Consider the following 20403-nt stretch of genomic DNA (forward strand, 5'->3'; position numbering starts at 1 on the left):
CATCGACGTCTGGTCCAAGTCCCTACTAGGCAATCACAATGTTGGACGATCAACTGCCTCTGACTTGGCTCCCTGCCTCTGTCCCCTTGGCAGCGTGGTATCAACCACAAACCGTCAACCCTCATGGCGATCAGATCTTCGGCCTGGGTGACATGACCTTTCTTGCTACCACCAGTGCACCAGAGGTTTCGTGGAACCAATTCTCAGTGCCTTTTGTCACACCAGCAATCCACATTATTACAAACGAGACAGTAATCACTGGCGACTTTCTCCAAGATGAGCTTGCGGCCTATTTTTCAGAAGATGATGTTCTCACAGATGGGTTTTCTGCAATGATTCTCATGGAATCAAGTTTGAGCTTTCGTATGGATAACTCTGCCGAAACATATATTTCTTCAATTGATGCACAGCTACTGTTTGTGCCGACAGACTCGGACAGCCCTGGGTCTTTGGTACCGGGACCTGTTTTGGTTGTGGCTGATGGCTCTTTAATCCATGTTTCCAAGGTCTTTCGACTCTATCAAGATATCTACAGGGATTTTGTGGACGGCATTTACATTTCCAACGGAACCTTTAAGCCTCTTGGTTTCTTTGACCCTGCGTGGTCGAATCCTTTAGTCCCTGTGCCATCACGATTATACAGCAAATTCGACCCTCGACCATTGGCAGGACAGCGTGTTGGCGTAAAGGATATTTACGATATCGAGGGTCTCGTTACAACCTGTGGAAGTCGAGCATACACAGCGGTTACGCCACCATCTAATACCACGGCGCCATCTATACAGCGTTTGATTGATCTCGGTGCAGTCATTGTAGGAAAGCAAAAGACTGCACAGTTTGCCTCTGCAGCACGTGGTTGGGAATGGACTGATGCCTATTTTCCGCAAAACCGTCGCGGTGACGGCCTATTGAGCTGCTCTGCATCCTCATCAGGTGGTGGCTGCTCCATCGCAGCCTATGACTGGCTCGACTATGCCATTGGCACCGATACAGGCCAATCAGTTCGACAGCCAGCAGCCTTTTCGGGTACATTTGGCAATCGCCCGTCGCAAGGACTCATGTCACTTGAGCACGTTATGCCCATTTCATATGGCACTGACACTGCGGGGTTCTTTTGCCGCGATCCCATCAAGTGGGCAGAGGCGGCGAAATACTGGTACGATGCATCTCTCCAACAAGACTCTGCACTCAACGGTCTCAGCGAGTTGGACGTACCGGATACTGATGCTTACCCGGTGCAAATTTTGTACCCTTTGGACCACCTGCCACTCCAGAACCCAGAGGCGGAAAAAGTACTACAAAGCTTTCTTGGTCAAATCATTCACGCTTTCAACATGAGCATTGCAACGATCAATCTCACCCAGACTATCGAGTCCACTACTGGGAGAGACATGAAAGATATTTTGGCTGATTTGCGTACGCTTTGGACCCATGACCAACTAAAAGACGTGGCGGTCCCATTACTGGAAAAGTACCATCCGGAATTCCCGCCACTCGATCGTCCCCATCGAACCGACTTTCGTAATGCAACCTGGAATGACACCGAGTACGCTGAAGCCATGCTTCGAAGACGCGAAGATGCCGACAAATGGGGGACAAACATACTCTTTTCAACTCCAGATTCGTGTTCAGAATCAGTCATCATTTATGACATTGGCACAGGCGGACTGCCATCGTTTCGCGAACTTGACCTGAATCATGATACTGGTGCAGCCTTGCCCGCTGACAGTGGGACAAGAGAAGCTGGCTCCATTGTGGCATCATACTTTGGCCTCGTGGACTTTACTTTACCAATCGGACAGGTAACATACTATAGCCAGGCCACGTATGAAGAGGTATTCATGCCCGTGTCGATCAACATGATTGCGAAAAGAGGCTGCGACAAGGTCATGTGGAATTTTGTGCGGCGACTGGCGGAAAAGGGTATTCTTAGAGCTGTCCAAACGGGCAAACAAGCATTTCAAGAATAGAGTGCGACACGGGTACAGACGTGGTGTTTCCATGATTTGATTAGTTGTAGAGAAGAGAATTGCTCATGTGCGGTGATTGGGTAAAATTTCATAAAGAGTAATTGCTGCAGTACTCTGTGAAGTTAGACCGTACTTGAACATAATGCCAATTCAATGGAACCATAAATACCGTGAAATGTTTCCCATATTTCCCAAATGGATTTTTAATATCTCCGATGTAAAGGCAAGGTCTCACTGTCAGCAAGCAGGATATGTTCAAGACTGGTGATGCCGTGTCATAGCTGACGAGATCTCCCCATCCTCTTCAAGATTTAATCAGACTTGAGACTAGTCCAGACTTTGTCGATTGCCTCTACCAAATCTTTGGTTGATGGCAGCTACATTCTTCTTGACTTTACCCGTACACACTGTGGAGCGCAACATGAATCCGCAAGCACTAACATGCTTGCATAAGGGCTTACCATGTGTTCAAACATATGAAAATGCAAGCCAACGCTCTGGTACTGTCACAAGTTTGTCAGTGATTACCCACGGAATCAATAACATGGAAAGCAGTAGTTACGTATACCTAAATATATCAATCCCATGGGTATCAAGTCGAAGATTGCTCCAAAACACCGTTGGCTTGATCTAGATATTGTAGTGCGATTTCAGTGGGAACCGTGTACTTTTAGGGGACCGTTGGCGCTAAATCCAAGATGTGGCGACTACAACTAATCGTGCGCACTGTGGGTACCTGGAGGGGTTCAATCCTCCAAGCAAACGTGTACCCAGCAAAGAAATTGGGGTGGCATTGGATCATAACGCATACTTGCACGCCGGCAATGCAAATTGGTCCCATTCTGGCAGATGGACATGCAGAGCCGTTGCGCCAATGTGGGCCGTCCCTCGCTTCGACCCTCGAGATGCGAGGGTCAACATCCCTCGATGCCTACCATCATATGATGGATGGCGTAAATGGTGTCGAAATCCATCACCAACAGCCCCTCGGAAACCTTGATTGAGAAACTGTTGCCGCGCAATTTTACGACTATAAGCATATATAAATCCCCAGTTCCTTGTGAAAGAGGCACCTACTTGCGTTCCATCACAACTATTACTATATACCACATTACAGCAATCATCGAGCCAAAAGCGATAGCTACCACATCATATATTCCAAAAGAAATCCACACAATACAGCCACCATGTCCAACTTGAGAGAAACTATAGAAAATACGATCAAGACGTTTGGCGAAAACAATACACTCGGCGTCAAGACCAAGGATACATCGCTATTCTCTTCGGTACTTGCAGAGAATTGCATCCGTCAATACCGACCATTCGCCTTCATCAACAGATACCCCCAGTTCTTCAAAAAGGAGATTACCAATGCAGATTACGAAGCTCAAATGAAGGTTGAACTCCAGACAATGCAAGAGGTTGTGCAGGATCTTACAAAGACTTCCATTGACGAGGTCCAACGCACAGCTACGATCTGGACGACTCAGAATGTTACCACAGTCGATGGAACCAAGCGCACGGTCGAGGTGATATGGGACTTGACTTTTACAGAGGATGGAACACGCATCTCACAGATTCTGGAGTTTGTCGACACTTTTGAGAGCACCAAGATGTTGGAGCAGATTCTGGCAGGCGCCTCTCATGCGTAAGGTCTACACTGGTTGGAATGTAGTAACGGGGCCATCAAATATGTATCATGGCACTAGTCTATTTACAGCTCGTCCTTTTCGACTGGTAAAGTTGATCTACCACCATTAGTTTTAGTCATACCGGCAAGAATATCAACAAGCAAATCTGCAGCCACAACAGATGTCGTCTCTGCCACAGTGTCATACGGGGGGCTGACTTCTACTACATCAGCACCCACAAGATGAAGCCCCTCTAATCCCTTCAGAAACCTCTTCAGCTCTCTGGATGTCCAACCACCCGATTCTGGTGTGCCCGTTGCCGGTGCAATACTAGGATCCAGGACTTGGTTGAATTAGTATCCTTCTTTTCGAATAGTGGCACAATTTACTCACCGTCAATGTCAATCGAGAGATATACCGGTGTATCTCCGACCGCTGCTCTGACCTTGTCAATGATGCCATTCATGCCTATGTCATCAATCTCATGGGCCTCGATGATTGTAAAGCCGACGACATCTCGATCAATCTCGTAATCTTTAGGGCTCTGGTATCATGTGTTTAGTATCATGTCTCATGGATCAAGATTGCTTTACTCACAAATAGTTTCGTCCGTAGGCCACCATGTACACTAGTTCCCTTGCTGATGCATCCCTCTCGACTTGCATGCCAAAAGAAGGTACCGTGTGTAATAGCCGATTGGTTTGAAACTATGCCAGTATAGCCTTCATACGGATCCCACCTAGAAGATTGTGAACAAACCACGGCTTCAATATGCATAGTCAATGCAACTTACGTGTCTAAATGAGAGTCGAGATGAATGACAGAGACGGGCCCGTATACAGTCTTGAGCGACCTGAGTATAGGCAATACGATGGAATGATCGCCACCAAGACTAAGAATGCGTGGGTGCTCCCAAGTATCTACAAGTGACTCTTAGTACGATAACTCAAACAAGGCATACGTTCGAACGTACTCTGTTCGGTAGTCGGATGATACAGCACCTGCCGATATGCTTGTTCCATTTGTTTGAATGCATGATTGGCATCGAAAGGGGTAATGGGCACATCGCCGCAGTCAATCTATAAACTAGTCAGAGATGAGCGAAATAAAAGTTTTATCAGTACTCACTATTTGCAGGCCTTGTTCATAAGGATCAACACCCCAGACAGTGTTGTAACTCCTCCCCTTCTTTTCTCTCGACGAACCAGCCCGGATGCCGCGAGGCCCAAAGCGTGCTCCTGGGCGATACGATGTCGAGGTATCATAGGGAAAACCTAGAATGGCAATGTCCAATGGCTAGGACTTGCTTAGTACACGGAATAAAGGCATTGCATGCTCCTAACAGGATTACCTGATCATGTGAAGCGGCCAAGCAGCGCTGCCACTCGAGATGAGCAAACGTGACAGGCTGAGAGAATGGGAGATCTTTGTCAAGATCTAGACCAAAATTGTCAGTACAAGAAATCTTCGGCAATAGCGGGTAATGCCGGATGTGCACACCTTCAAGCGGATGCTCGTAATTCGGACCCACGTTGGGACTGGCCGCGGTGCAAGACGCGATTCCGCCAAGAAGCGCCAACCAATTTGTCTTGTGCATCTTTGCTACCGTCGTTTTGTGACTTGGATATTTTAAAACTGTTCTCAATTCAGAACGTGGGTTAGAAAATCCATGTTTGAGTATTAGAAATTAAGTACAAGTAGGTCAGTCATCATGGAGACTTCCTATCAGAGGTCGGAGACCCGATGCAGCCCACTTATTTCTGCGCACAACGGAAGCGTCCTGTCGAATCAGATCTACTTTACTCATTCGTCCTATCTTATCACACGGAAGTCTGCGCAAACATACTTGAGTGCAATATCCTACCTGACGCATTTGCGGGGTTGATGATAGCACATTTCAAAGGTTACTATGGAAGAGGTGAGATATGACGCTGTAAAACAAAAAGGTCTGCTACACACAAGACATTCTATAATCGCGAAAATATCCTGACTATAAATGCTCCCATTCAACGCCGTGACAAAACTGTGCAGTATCCGTACGCATTTTTAATTTGCTCCGACTTTTCATCTAATCGACAGTTCTTCGTCCGAGCCAGCCACCAGGCCCCTCGAATTCTCCCCTCGGATTTCAACAGTTATGCTAATGCTGATGCCTCTATCAACTTGCGTTCCCGCTGCATTCGGCTCGCCAGCTTGACCCCAAAGCCATCATCAAATACCTGTCGCACTTCCTCCAGTGGGAGCCGGCTCACTTCGGGATAACAAAATATGACAAACAGCCAACCAACAAAGCATATGCCCGAGTAAAAGCCAAAGGCGCCGCTTGGCGTAATACCCTTCATCATGGACAAGAAGGTCGAGGCAATAATGATGTTGCAACCCCAGCATGTCACCGTGTTCATCATGGTGCCGAGGGCACGAACTTCGAGGGGCAAGAGTTCAGTGCCCACCCAAGCAATGGTCGCCACGCCTCCAGAGAAAAAGGCAATGTAGATGATAATGGCCACCAAGACAACGATGCCGGCCCAGTTGACAGAGTCGGCTTCTAGCACGAGATCCTTTGAGATTGGGATGAAATGGAATGCAATAGCAACCAATGCAAGAGTCAAAGACTTGGTCACAAGTCAGCATTGCAGTTACATGATACAATAAATGAGGTACTTACCATGCCAAGGACAGTAACCAGGAGAATCCTGCGTCTGCCTACTTTGTCGATAATGACGAGGTTGACAATGCTAAAGATAAAGTTGGTGGCTCCAACCACAATAGCGACTGCCGTAGCATTATTGAACCCGACAAGAGAGAAGAGGGTTGCTGAATAATACATGAGGGTATTGAATCCACCGAGCTGCGAGACTTTAAAATGTTAGTGTCCTGACCACCAGATCGAAGCATCGACTTACTAGCCATAATAGCACATGCAGAAATCAGCGGACGTAGGTTTGAGCCTACAAAGTGAAGCTGCTTAAACTGCCACCAAAGAGACTTGCCAGCCAGGGCATGGCTCTCTGCCTCTACGCCTTGTACAATGTGATCGACCTTTGCCGATACCTGTGCTTCGGAAGCATGTGGGTAAACCCTAGCAATAACTTGTGTAGCTTTTTCACGATGTCCATGAGATAGTAGTTGGCGCGGAGACTCGGGGCACAAAGGTAGGAGGAAGAAGAGGATAACCGGTGGCACGCCACCAATGGCAACCATGTATCGCCAACCGTGGGCTGGGCCAGTGAGCGCGGCGCCGAGAGCGTACGAGATCAATTGTCCAAATGTCACGCTCATGTTGTCCAGGGCAATCATTCGTCCTCGGTGTCTTGCTGGGGCAATTTCGCTTATGTACAAGGGCTAAAGAAAGGTTGATGAGCGTCTGGTATATGCTTGAGTAATGAGCAAGAGCTTACGATAATCATTGCTGCAGAGCCAACTCCCAGGCCGACGACAAATCTTCCCACTGCCATCTGTGCCAGACTGAAAGATGCAGCTTGAATTATAGATCCGATAAAGAACAGAAAGCAGCCAATGTAAATACCAAACTTGCGACCATGTCTGTCAGCCGTCATACCGGCAATGACAGCGCCAATGAGTGCTCCACCCGATGTAAGGGACGTGATGAGTTCTTGTTCGTTGGAGGAGAGAGCATGTCCGAGATCCGCTCGGAGATTTACCAGCACGGCTGATATGACACCAGTGTCGTAGCCTGTCAAGATCATGTCAGTAGTCGTCGACGGCGTTTGATTGATACGAACAAGACCTACCAAACAGGAATCCTCCCATGGCTACCGTCGCGGTAATAAGCCATACCGAGTTGGAAGGCTTTGTCTGTTCTATCGAGTCGTATAGATTATTGGGGGTTGACTTTGTCGTGTCGAGCTTCTCGACGTGGTCGGCGCCGTAGTCCTTGACATCGTCGTCTTCGGTAGCCAAGGGCCCGTGCTTGCGATCGATGACTGCCGGTGTATTCATATTCACGCTCAAATGTACGTCTAGTATACAAAGACGAGAAATTCTAGTGACTTGGGCGATAGTGGATGAGTGGCCTGAGATGATAATTGTTTCATTGTCATCTGGTAGATGTGCTCTTTATTTATAAGTGAGGTTGTTGATACTGGTTTCCCAAGTTCAAACAATACTAGCTAGTGGCTTATCTCCAGCACCTCCCCTGGGGCCAGAATGCTGCTCGCATGAGTATAGCCACGGGCTTTTATTGCCGTTCCTGTCCTGGAGGGCAGTCTTGGCACGAGAATCAACCAAAACTTTCTCCGCATGCCATCTAAATCTCCGGGTTTCCGAGTCATGGTCAACATTGAACAGCCGGGATGCGGGGATACTCCACATGAGTCTGGGGAAGCCTGCTCTGAGGCTGGTTTCGAGAAACGAGTGCATTCTCATTGGTCCTACAATGACGACAAGCCGCAAGAAATACCATTATGGAAAGGCTAGTTCGCAATTTTCTTCTTCTTTCTCGCTTTAGTATTAGACTTTCCACTATTCCCCCGCGTTGGACATTTAGTGCTCTCTCTTTAGCTTGACGTCAGCCCTTCGGACCTTATTTCCCTTGGAAAGAAAGGTTGGTAGTCCTTTGAACTACATTCGATGCTGCGGTTAGTGAATAAATGGCTTCGAAATATCTTGTCTTCCCAGAGGCAGCAGGATATGCTTTTGTTTAGATCTTCATCGGCGATTGAAGGGCGTACCTACTTGGCGAAAGGGAAATACTTCTCCCCAGCCTACAGTATGACACGATGACAGTCGCCGTAAGCTAGAACTGTGGATCCATTTTTTAAATCTCATTCAGCAACGTTGCATTCTGACAGCTTACAGCCAGAATTACCGTCACTTTTTGCCCATCCGTCGTAGTAAAAGCCAGTACAAAACAATTGCAGAAGGAATGCATAATGACAATGGGTGAATTGGGTGCTGTGCACTATAATTCATTGTTCACCCCGCCTAAAGTGGATTGAAGAAGGAGCTATTCAGAACATTGAATGCACCAGGTCCAGTCTATTCTACTAATTAGATGGTGAGGGAAAAGTGTGCTAAACCAACTCAACCAAACGCCCCGGCCAGCTGGTTGCAGCCCATGTATAGTAATGATCAATACCAGAAAAGCCTAGAGACCATGTCGTCCTCAGATAAATACCTATTCAGCGAGGAAATGCTGGCGAGTTGTTTGAAAGTGCATCAGTATAATTTAGGTGGTCACTTGTCTGTGGACAAATCAAAACTTTGACGAAAACAATCAATACAGAAGCCAATGAACCACCAAGCCAATGCCATTGGGCAGACAGTCTCAGAGGAGCCACATCACCAGTATACTATCGGCTGCAGCGCCAGCGCAAGAGGTTCAAGTGATTGAGTGATACCTCTGCATCCATGCCCTGCCATCCAGTTCGAAAAGGCCAAAAGTCCGCCGTCACAGAATCACAAGGAGTAAGAATATGTAATTATTGCTCTTTAGGACGACCGTTAATCGAAGAGAATAATGTGTCCTTGGAGGGCAAGTCCGTGAGCTGATCCAGTAAGCTTCGTTGAAGGCTATTGTGCCGTGATAAGCTCCGAGGTTGCCGCGTTCTGTCAAACAGCTTCCCGGGTGGTTGTCTCTGTCCATTACGTGTGCCTTTGAATTTGTGCCAAGAATCAGCCTTGCGCGATTGATCGTTTTCTTGTGGTGGTCCGTCAATGTCTTCGTCTGACGAAGAGTCTTGACCTGATAGATCACCTCCCGACTGGTTGGCTGTATCTTTATCCGGTTCATGGTCAGGCGTAGGAGGCAAGTTTCGCAAGGCTAATAGTGCTAGTGCAACATGGGGAAGATGAGAAGGAGGCGTAGGGAGTTGACTCAGCCTTGCGAATAAGAAATCCACTGCAAGGTCTGGGAGTTCTTGTGCTGGTTTGTGAGTCTCTGATATTCTAGTCTGCGTTGCCGTAGCTTGAGGTGTCCTCGCAGCTATCAGGGGTGAATCTTGGATCGGAGATGTTGGAGCCCTGGTATCAGGTCCAACTCTGGGAAGCAGGACTATTTGATTACCGCTGGGTTCGTCTCCTACCGGCGCTCTGCTACCTCCATCATCAGAATCGCTTGAGTCGGGAGCTGTTCCAGCTCTTTTGTCTTTCTTCATGTTATACTTGTGCACATCTCTAGCAAGATCGAGATTTCCCTTGGCAGTGTCAGCCGATCTTTTACTCTGCGCAGCGGCGTATCCAGCCAGGCCTGCTGCTCCGGCAGCGATAATTGTGCTTGCGACTTCGTTTGGTTTCAAACCTTGGGCTTCAGATGCTGTTATCCCAGTTTCATTGGATAACACAGACTGGATGACCAGATGCGGTATGCTTGACGAAGTTTCTGTATGGCTGGCTGTCAGCCTAACATTGAGACTATTCGTTACTTCTGGCTCGGGATGCTCGACAATGTGGCGTCCCTTTCCTTTACGGATGATTGAAGACGTGTTGGTCATTCTGCTGGAGATGTATGGATTCGCCGTACGTACTTTTGACTTCACTGGCGTACGTATCGGTTGAAGCACTTGGTTTGCATCGGGTGACTCCGGGAAAGTAGAGGACTTGCCACGGTTGCGCCAGTTGCGATCTGATCGCCGCACCCGCTTTCCCAATTCCAGTGCCTGTTGACCTTCTTCCTCCACCTCTCCGCATCTTTCTGTAAACCCGCTCTGATCTGCGACTGTCCAATTGGCACCCTTGTCCAGCAGCATCTTCACTATCTCGATATGTCCTTGTCTCGAAGCAGTATTCAGAGGCGTCAACCCATCACTATCCGCGACCGTCCAGTCAGCGCCCCGGTCGAGCAGCATCTTGACCACTTCGGTATATCCCTTGCTCGAAGCAAGAAGTAGTAGCGTCCACCCGCTATTGTCTGCAACCCCGCAGTTGGCGCCTTGGCCGAGCAGTATCTTGACTATTTCCGTGTATCCTTTGCTCGAGGCAGCATTAAGTGGCGTCCACCCGTCATTGTCCGTGACAGTCAAGTCGGCGCCCCGGTCGAGCGGTGCCTGAACTACTTTGGCATATCCTCTGCTTGACGCAAAAATCAGTGGCGTCCATCCAAAGTCGTCTGCGACCGAGCAGTCGGCTCCATTATCCAGCAGCATCTTAACCACTTCGCTATGTCCTTTGCTCGAGGCAGCTTGAATTGGCGTCACTCTGTCGTTGTCTGCAACCGTCAAGTCAACGCCCCTGTTTAGCAGTATCCTCACTACCTCGGCGTGTCCGTGACTCGAAGCTTTAAAGACTGGCGTCTGCCCGTTGCTCCCTGCAGCGGCCAAGTCGGCGCCCTCGTTCATCAGCATTTTGACGATCCCGACATATCCGCCAGACGCAGCCGCGCTGATCGAGTTGCCATAAAATCCGCCCCGTGCGTTGACATTCGCCCCATGGTTGATCAGCAGCCGCACAATTGCCTCGTGTCCTCCAGACGAAGCCGCGCTGAGCGCGTTGCCATAGAATCCACCTCGCGCGTTGACATTCGCTCCTTTGTTGACCAGCAGTTTCATAGTTGCCTCGTGCCCTCCAAAAGATGCGGCCTGGAGCGAATTGCCGTATCTTCCGCCACGCGCATTAACGTCTGCCCCATGGTCAATCAGCAGCCGTGCAATTGTCTCGTGTCCCCCAAAAGAAGCCGCACTAAGCGCATTGCCGATGCCGTTGTCGTATCTTCCGCTATGGGCATTAACGTCCGCCCCAACTTCCAGCAGCATCCTGACACAGCGCGGCAGTCCCATGAGTGATGAATAATATAGAGCAGATGCTATGTCTTCGACCTTTGATTTGATCTCCCAGGGCCGGTTCGGATTGCAAAGCAGCTCTTTTGCGAGCTGGACTTCAAATCCGCTCTTTCGCTTGCACATTATAGTGTAATCTGCCCAGTACTGTGCTGCATATTGGGCGAAAGGAAATGATTTTCTGATCTCTTTCACCGTTGCACTCCTCGGAAGATCTAACAGATACGAGAGGCAAACCCTTGCAATAGAGCTTCCAGCAGGAATCCCCTGTAAATATTGAGCACTTGGTATAGGGTTTGAGTAGAGGTAGTCTTTGACTGAAAGATGTGCCAGCTGGATCTCTGGTATTCGTGGCTCTTCGTCGTGTCCACCTTTTCTTAAGACGAGAACAACAAGGCTCGAACAACACGAGATGATTTCTCCTATAGCTGGCAACCTGTTCTTGGGATTGAATCGTTGTCCTCGAGCCATTGTTTTTCCTATATCAACGGCGATTGCATCAACCGCCTCCTCAAGTCGCAGAGGTCGTTCCGAATACGTTAGCAATTGCAGAATTCGTTTTATATAGTGCATGTGCACTAGTGGTATTGTTGCCAATATGCCGTCGTATGTGTCTTCAAGTGTTCTTGGAAGGTTTCGGAGTAACTTCAGCCCAGCGTTTCGTGTTGGGCAATTTCCCAACGAGTCAAGTTGACATGATACCCAGCGAAATCTGTATAATATTAGCATGGTATCTGCAGCCGAGGAGAGCACTGGTCTCTTACGTTCCACCAGCATTCAGTAAAGTAACCTCAATCTCGGCTTGGATCTCATAATTTCGAAACAACTGCCTGAAGGCTTTCTGCTGACGCACTCTAGCATATACATAGTTTCGGATGTCCGCCTCCAGCATCTCATATTGTATTTCGATTGCTTCTTTGCTGGCGTAGCACTGGATAGACGATTCAATATCTTGTTCCGGTCGACTGGTTACGAGGAGGTGCACATCGACCTGCATGGAAGAATCCTGGGCAAAATTGCTTATCCAAGATGACAGGTTGTGACATACATTCGTCGAGCGCGTCGAGCACGATCCATACCTTGTCGAAATTGCCTATCATTTGAGTAAAGGTCCATTGTAAAGAGTCAAAGCTGGGCTCTTTTCCGCCTTGGCATGCTGATGAGTAGATTTCGTGAAGATACTTGTGAGTATGTTTGCTCTGACAGTAAATCTGCCAAATGAAGGAGCGAAGTGTGCTTTCCAAGGACTGCTTTCTGTTGTCGGTAAAGTCAAAATAGAAATATAGCACTGTATGACTTTGGCTCTGTTGCAAGTCTTCTATTATGGTAGACGCAAGGATGGTTTTGCCGCATCCAGAGCTGCCACGAAGCCAAAGGAATGAGTTATCACCATTTTCCCACCTTGTGTACGCATTGCTTGCAAGTAACCGTTGGCCGGAACCTGGATGGCGAGCCTGGAGAGCTCTGTTGAAATTGGAGGAAACGTCCGGTGGAGCTAGCCATTGAATAATATCGTCAGAATGCTTATCCATGGGAAGGCTTTTGATCTCTGCGTGTATATGTACAGTCTTCACCTGGGAATCGATATTCTCAAGTTTGAAATCCGCTTTCTGACTATTATTACGATGGCTTATTGTTGCTGAAATGCTTGAGTAAAGAAAGTTAACTCAAAGGCCATGACTACAGTCTGATTCATAAGAGCGGGGCATTTGGAGAATGCCTTGGGGGTCAAGGCATTCTGAAAATTCGTTAGACTTTACGAAGCACACCTTTGTGACAATAATGCAGCCCGACTGCTGCTTGCTAGCCGAGGATTAAGAAGGCTTGCAGCAGGGCAAAAATGCGCCAAGCAAAAACATCAGCAAATCAAATATAATTTTAACCCACCATTTTTCTTAAATTCATGCTGTAATGTACTTTGATATTAAATGCTTTTTTATCACGGCATGAATACAACAATCAAATGAACCCATAATAATTCTAGGAAATATCATATCGTCGACTAACTTTCAAATAACTGTTTATAGCAACACCATTTCATTTTAAGATACAAAGACTCCCTTCCATGGTCGACCTTTTACATTAATGAAAACTGTGCAAGGAAAAAGAACATTTGCATTGTAGCCAGCTTCACGTTTTGAATTACCCCACGAAGCTGAGTCCTGCAGCGATCAACGCATCCATAAGCCCTTAATACGAAGACAAGGCCCGTAGATTCAAGGTCTAATATCATGGCAAGGCAAGCTCGGGTTGTTAAAAAGCGGAAATACTGTACACATACTATGGCAAGCTTGACCCAAGTGTACTTCTATCTTGGTCATGTGGTGCGCAAACATTCATACGGTTGAGAAATGTTGATTGTTTGTATGCAAGCAATGTACCTAGTACAAGGATTACTCGGCTATGGGTATAAGTAACCCTTATGCCCAGTATAGTACGTAACGTAGTCTTAATACCTAAGTCACTGTACACACACACTCAACAAGAAAGACCTTTGGCCTCATAGGTTAGCAGGATTACCCTGTCCTCCGGTAGGTTTGGGCACGAATGCGAGGTAGCAAGGTTCATAACGGCGCCCCGCATCATTTATTGCAAGTCTAGGAGGGGTAGAGACATTAAAGCATCTTCCAACTTGCGACGGAACAAGCTCGTTCACCAAAAATGGCTTCAACGCTGTGACCAATTACGGCTTCTGCAAAAGGTTAAACAGAAGGATTATTCATAAATCCAAAGCAAGAGTCAGGCTTCTGGATTTCTGCAATAGAGGATATTGCACAGTCTCCCCACAGATTAAGGCCAATTATAGCGTGATTCCACACGGGTTCCGTAAATAGGTACGCAATTGTCAGAGCCCCCACAGCATACAACACTAGCGCTCAAAAATAAAATGTCGATATCAAGCTCTTCTTGATGTCAACCAGGCAAAAAGAAAAAGAGTAGAATAAAAATGCAAAAACATACAACACCGAGGATTCCCCAGTCGTCACCGACCTGAGTACTGATTCGGCCGTCACCAGCTTAACTAGGGCAGAGCGGACGGGATGCCGTGTATTCTAGTGCGTATGGTCGTATGTGATTGTAGTCCTCAACAATGCATTACATATTCCACGTTCGTTTGAGCTGCCTCCGCCACATCGCATTTTGCAGTCACCATTAGATAGGACCGCCTGTCAAAAGTCAAGTTTGCAAGAATGGACAGTGAAAAGGGGTTCATATTCCGAGTCTCAACCCCTTACCATATAGGTCTGGCGGAAGTTTGTTACGAAAGACTCGTGAGAGCACAGGGCAAAATACATGCGGGAATTTTCCGACATGCGCTTGAAGAGGATTCGACTTCCGGGATTGTGAAGATGCGACTGGCGAGATGATTGAGAGTTGCATTTGATGATTGTATTCCGCCAGTTGCGTAGGCTTCCTCTGCCACTGGCAGACATGCTTCCGGCATGATGGCGTCCATTGCAGGCACAGCTGCAGTGCCTGTGCACAGCGATTGCGGGCTGGCGTCTTACCGTCGCAACCGCACGTGGCGGCTCCGACGCAAGTTCTCGAACGGTGTGGACAGTCCACGGCGATGCCTTGAGGTATACTTCATTATAATTGATCTCAATAAGGATCGATCATTTGGCCAAAGAGTATAAAGCGGCAGGAAACAACCCTAGTTTGTCGGCATGGGAGAATTACATGCGACGGCGTGATTTTAGGCGTCAAGAAGCTATGCTTCACTAGCAGCCGTATCAGCACCTGTGCCGACGTGCTACACGGTAGTATACCCCCCAACGCTAAGGGTGTCTTTCAAACCCATATCCGTCGAAATAAATAGTAAATTGTGAATCTATAATTGCCAGACGGTGTATAATGGATCACACATACACTAGGATGCGCTTGAGCTAATTGTTGCGCTGTCTAACTAATACCGGGAGAGGATTCCTTTGATCAGCCTTACCGCTCTGGAGCTCAAATAACACTTCAATCAGCACCATATCAGCGCGGCAGGACATCTTGGGTGGTAGCATGTGTTGATCTCGCCTTCAATCTCCAACCAGATCTCACTACACAGTAAGAGTTAGACTTCGGGCGCAGACCCCTGTCGGATCTTGGCTTGCGCATATCCTCCATTCACATACCTGGTATGCTGCATGATAGCTTGCGCCCCAGGCAGCGACTCCCAATTGAGTCCAATCTCCGCAGGCTTAGGTACAAGTAGGCATGATTTGTTAGGAACTTTTGGTTTAAAAAAAAAAAACGACTTGGTCATCTAAACCTGTACTTTACTACCCATCATTCAAATGTCGCCGCCTCTTGCTCCTCCTCTCCTAGCTCTTGTGCAGGTTGACTTTCTGTATCCACCCTCGGATCCCCGCTGCTCAAGATGCGTCTCATCAATGTCGAATCTTTCATTATAGAAGAATTCACTCATGATTTCCCTCCTTATGTCATACTGTCTCATACATGGCAAGATGGGGAGGTGTCCTACCAAGAATTCCACACAGCCGAGGCCAGACAAAAAGCCGGATTCCAGAAGATAGCGCGCTTCTGTCTCTTAGTCAATCGGATGCATTATGAATATGCTTGGGTCGACACTTGTTGCATCGACAAAACGAGTAGCACTGAGCTATCGGAAGCAATCAACTCGATGTTTCGGTGGTACCAGAACGCCGATCTTTGCATTGCATACCTGTGCGATGTTACCTGGGTAGAGGAGGAACAGGTATGGCCGCAATGGAATGCGAGTCGATGGTTCACTAGAGGTTGGACGCTGCAAGAGCTTCTGGCACCACCTTCTGTGCTACTGTACAACTCCGATTGGCAGTGCCTCGGCGACCGTACCAGCTTTTCTACATGGATCCAGGCTATTACTGGTATCAACGAACGATATCTCGTAGACGGCGAGGACGATCTCGGAGGCAATCACCCTACGAATAACGACAAAAGCCGGCGGCGATTATCGCGAATACGAGATTCTACGATTGCAGAAAAGATGAGTTGGGCCGCTAGACGTCAAACAACAAGAGAAGAGGACATTGCGTACTCACTACTCGGTCTTTGTAATGTCAGTATGCCATTGCTCTACGGCGAAGGATCGTACGCCTTCATTAGGCTTCAAGAAGAGATCATTCGTCGCAACTTTGATTGGACATTGCTTGCTTGGGGCTTACCCTGGGACGATTTTGAGTCGCGACGCCTCGAGTCCCAGAAATCACGGGAAGGGAGTCTTGCACGACTGTTTCCGGCCGCACGCTCAGCAGTGGATATGCTCTTGTGCAACGAGCATCCATGGAGTGACCCGGTGCCCTACGAGGCCACGTGGGATCCATCTGACGGCCTGCTTGCAACTAGTCCGCGATATTTCTGGCGTTGCGAACGTGTCATTGCTCATCGCATTGCGTTTGACTGGGAGCTGACGAGTAGAGGATTTCGTGTCAGTCTGCCGGCATCCGATGATGAAAACTGCCACATGATTTTGCCGTGTCAGATCAAAGACGAACCTTCGTATCTCATTGCCATACCATTGATCAAGCAGCAGACCGGCCTCTATAGAAGAGCCTTCGCAGGTATCAAGCTAGTCAGAGAACAATCATGGCATCGTTGGCCATTGCAGTCACTGTATCTCTCCACTGCGACTTCGAATGCTGACCATCTACTGTCCGAAAAGAGCGAAGAGATTATGTGGTTATCGGTTGCGCCTGGGCTCAGCATCCAAGAGGTCTTCCCTCCGGAGAAGTGGTCTCCTACTCAGAATATTCTCTACTGCTCCCACGATCGACCGGCAGGCATGAAACCGCTCTTCGTGCTGCTGTTCAAAATCGTCAAGACGGGAAAAGAGTTCGCTGTAGTGATCATCCAGCACAAATCGAAAGTCGCGTCGGATGTTGAGATTGCGCTCCAGACCATTCCTCAACAGAGCTTTAGCTGCCCGCGTGAGCTATTGGATGCCAATTACTTGGGTTCATTACCGTCATCACCCAACATTGATCGTGACATCCTCTTGTACACTACGCGGACAAACATTCTTGGTATCCAGGGCTTTTGTATCAATATTAAGCCCAAAGCCCCTGACCATGACGCTAGACGCATCTGGAGACAAGTAACAATGGTTCCATGGTCCACTGTTCTCCTCGAAAATGGACCATGGAACAAAATAAGAATTCTTGCCGGCATTGCGCAACGTGCACATATACTGAGAAATCCTTTGGTGCTATATCTACTATTTGTCCTCAGTGTGGTATGCGCAGCAATCTACACCTACTCATACCAAGGGCTTCCTTATGTGTCCGAGATATTCGGGTCGAGTTGTGACTTTTGTCACGATCATCTCTCGTTCGCAGACACCATCGGTATCATATTAATGGCAACGCAAACGCTCTATGAGCTCCTTCCAGTATTTACTTACTTTCTCCCGACATGCTCGAGTATGATCAGGGCAAACAGGCTTTTACTCTCTCTTGCTGTCACAATTCTCTTCTTCTCGTTCAACACTGAAGAGAACTCGAAAAACATCGCGTTATTTTCGGTATTCTACGTATGGATCTGGAAAATCCGGCCTGCTCGGCATATAGGCATTCTTCTGAGCGCACCGGCTTGTCTCTGGCTGGCAGATGCCATGATGGCCCGGTATGCTAGTGACACTTTACAAGCTGTAATGGCTCCCACTACTTTCGTGGGGAGTTCCATATTCACCGTATGGGCTCTAAGGCACGAAAGGCAGCCATTCTCTGACGGCAGTCGTTATATCCACTCGTTCTTAGTAAGACTGGGGTGTACTTGTTTTTGCTACAGCCTTTTGGCGAGCTGGCTAAGACAAAGACAATATCGAATCGACTGTGCGCAACAAAGTGCGTTATTCTGGCAGCGGCAGTGTCCCATCTGGAGAATGAATCAGGATATTTGTCCAGAAGATGGCCAGTCATATTGGTTTTGGAAGGGGCAGTCTAGCTTGTATGCTGATTACGATTTTGATGGAGCCGGGTGGTGGTGCGATGACTGTTGTGATTGGTATTAGTCTTGGGTAACCGAAGTCGGTGGTCTATCGTCGCTTGATGAGCTTCGTGATTGTTGCAGAACTATCCGGCAAAGGATCATCGAGTGTTTTGTGTTTCAGGCCTCCGACATGCCGCTGAAAGCCACGAATTGTATCTAAGCTGTTTAGTTGGTGTTGAACGGGGCAAAATACGCATGCCTCCGCGCGTATTCTGATGCAAACACGGCTATCATCTCATGTTGCACAACCGAGCATCAAATTTGTCATTGCATAGGGCGAAAGGATTATATTTGTGTTTTTGCGACTTAAATCTAGAGAAAACAAGTTAGTATTGTTCGCTACTCCATACATGTGCAAGAGTTAGGCGCAAGTGTCAGCATCGCGTTGACAGGCCGATGCATCATCTTTTGTTTGCGCAAGTTGCGACTAAGAGCTTATCTAGGGCAAATCGGACGGTATGTCGAGTTTTTACACTGCATGGTTGTATATGACAGGACAGCAAAGCAATGCGGCTAAAGTCCCATTTTAGCATTTAATATTAGAGAGGATTATGTGTAAAATGTCAAGTTTGCATCAATAGAGAGTACCAAGGGTTGCATACCTCACTGCGTTAATCATAATATACACATAGTTGTATTGACTAGTTGAAACCTACTGGCCGTCGCCATGCGTTTGTGTCATACACCTCCATGTTTGGCAGTAGACTCTGGCAGACCTAGCATTTTCTCTTCTGCAAAGAGGTCTTTAATGAACTAGGACCTGACAAAGAAGAGCTTTTGGGTCGCTGGGTGCTCTGCATGGAATAATTGTAATAAGAGCTGCGCCACTCGCCTGGTGCTGTTTCTTTGGGTGCCATGATGTGCAGAATTCCGGATCACGTCGACAATGACAATAACCATGGTAGTATGCGGTAGAGCGAATAAAACTCGAGTTTCTTGGACAAGAAGGGAGGATTAGATATATTGCAAGCCTCAATCCTTTTCCATTTTGGTACAACAGAAGTTCTGGTATAACTCTTTAGAGCAGGACAAAGTATATGTGGGAAATCATATTGTTCTGGGAAGAGCATGTGATCTAGTAAGCGACGCCCGGCTTGAACTTATAAGTAGCTAAACCTGTACATTGATGTCCATTGAGCAGATTGACCCAGCCAAATGGGCTTCCTTCTTCATCTAGAAAGGGTAGCTCAACATGAGACTGAGCTCCGTCCTAGTAGGATCTTCATTGCCACTCAGGAGAGGCGGGTCAATAAATGCAGAGAGGGCCAAACCGCAAAGATTACATCAAGCAAGAGGAGCGCTTGGAGAAAATAGTACTTTGTTGTGATGACTACGTCGGTACCCACTACAAATCACCTGCTCAAGTATGCGAGATAGCCCTTTGGTACCTCTAGTTCATAGATTATAAAAATCAACTTGGCCGTCTTTCAGACGCTCCTTCGACCATATCTTCCCCTTCAAATTGGCTCACGTAAAATCTAATCTATATTCAAAATGGGTACTTCATCATGTCTGCAAATTAAGAGTTCATTTTTATACTGGTCTAACTGCCAAAGCAATTCCTACTGAACTCATAATCATCATAAATTCAAGGTCTTCTTCTCTATATGAAATCCTCTTGATTGCGACCGGCGTTTGGAAGGAACACAGAATCAATTGGACCGCAACCACCCTTGCCAGCTCCAGAAGAATTCATGAAACGCTACAAAACTAGTTTTCTCTTCAAGGTATATTTCCCTCCATTCTACCCCGGCCTATACCACGCCAGCTGTCAGCTATATTCATTCGTGTATAGTTGCTTCAAGAACTGCCATTGCTGCTGTCCATGATAGTTCAGCCATTGCTAGTTTTTTTTCTCTTCAAGTCAAACCGCCTTTTAGTGCGGATTTCCAAAGGTTTTCCAACGGGGTCGGCCGTAGCTTTTTTTTGGCTTTTCACGTTCGAGTAGTTCCGTAATCCTTCGGCTAGGCCCTTCGGCCGAAAAAGAAAGCATATTTGAAGCGATCCCCGCACCCTTATCGAGAAGTATACGGATTGCCGCCTCGTGGCCGTTCCAGGCTGCCTGTGCAAGAGGGGAACGACCGTTATTAT

General features: G+C 47.6%; 7 protein-coding genes across 7 annotated transcripts in view; 3 read left to right on the forward strand and 4 right to left on the reverse strand.

Moving 5' to 3' along the window:
* Positions 1–38: 38 nt before the first annotated feature.
* Positions 39–1970, forward strand: PFICI_00955 (uncharacterized protein; the record flags this gene model as incomplete). The annotated part of the gene is made up of 1 exon (XM_007829536.1): positions 39–1970. One exon carries the CDS (start codon positions 39–41, stop codon positions 1968–1970), a length of 1932 nt encoding a protein of 643 aa, XP_007827727.1.
* A 1187-nt stretch (positions 1971–3157) lies between these two features.
* PFICI_00956 (uncharacterized protein) lies at positions 3158–3622 on the forward strand (the record flags this gene model as incomplete). Its single annotated transcript, XM_007829537.1, has 1 exon — positions 3158–3622. One exon carries the CDS (start codon positions 3158–3160, stop codon positions 3620–3622), a length of 465 nt encoding a protein of 154 aa, XP_007827728.1.
* A 62-nt stretch (positions 3623–3684) lies between these two features.
* On the reverse strand, positions 3685–5198 carry PFICI_00957 (uncharacterized protein; the record flags this gene model as incomplete). The annotated part of the gene is made up of 8 exons (XM_007829538.1): positions 3685–3944; positions 3995–4145; positions 4199–4340; positions 4395–4521; positions 4575–4680; positions 4730–4897; positions 4953–5038; positions 5102–5198. 8 exons carry the CDS (start codon positions 5196–5198, stop codon positions 3685–3687), a joined length of 1137 nt encoding a protein of 378 aa, XP_007827729.1.
* A 538-nt stretch (positions 5199–5736) lies between these two features.
* PFICI_00958 (uncharacterized protein) lies at positions 5737–7561 on the reverse strand (the record flags this gene model as incomplete). The annotated part of the gene is made up of 5 exons (XM_007829539.1): positions 5737–6213; positions 6267–6457; positions 6505–6943; positions 7000–7295; positions 7354–7561. 5 exons carry the CDS (start codon positions 7559–7561, stop codon positions 5737–5739), a joined length of 1611 nt encoding a protein of 536 aa, XP_007827730.1.
* Positions 7562–9042: 1481 nt separating this feature from the next.
* Positions 9043–12866, reverse strand: PFICI_00959 (uncharacterized protein; the record flags this gene model as incomplete). Its single annotated transcript, XM_007829540.1, has 3 exons — positions 9043–12046; positions 12099–12340; positions 12414–12866. 3 exons carry the CDS (start codon positions 12864–12866, stop codon positions 9043–9045), a joined length of 3699 nt encoding a protein of 1232 aa, XP_007827731.1.
* A 2837-nt stretch (positions 12867–15703) lies between these two features.
* PFICI_00960 (uncharacterized protein) lies at positions 15704–17423 on the forward strand (the record flags this gene model as incomplete). The annotated part of the gene is made up of 2 exons (XM_007829541.1): positions 15704–17348; positions 17404–17423. 2 exons carry the CDS (start codon positions 15704–15706, stop codon positions 17421–17423), a joined length of 1665 nt encoding a protein of 554 aa, XP_007827732.1.
* A 2748-nt stretch (positions 17424–20171) lies between these two features.
* Positions 20172–20403, reverse strand: part of PFICI_00961 (uncharacterized protein) — a gene marked incomplete at both ends in the record, with an annotated part of 1279 nt that continues 1047 nt past the window's right edge. Inside the window, one exon of the mRNA XM_007829542.1 lies at positions 20172–20242. Coding sequence (XP_007827733.1) covers positions 20172–20242 — 71 coding nt within the window. The remainder of the gene's footprint in view (positions 20243–20403) is intronic.

This window comes from Pestalotiopsis fici, assembly GCF_000516985.1.
Source record: "Pestalotiopsis fici W106-1 unplaced genomic scaffold PFICI_Scf_1, whole genome shotgun sequence".
NCBI classification, from domain to species: domain Eukaryota; kingdom Fungi; phylum Ascomycota; class Sordariomycetes; order Amphisphaeriales; family Sporocadaceae; genus Pestalotiopsis; species Pestalotiopsis fici.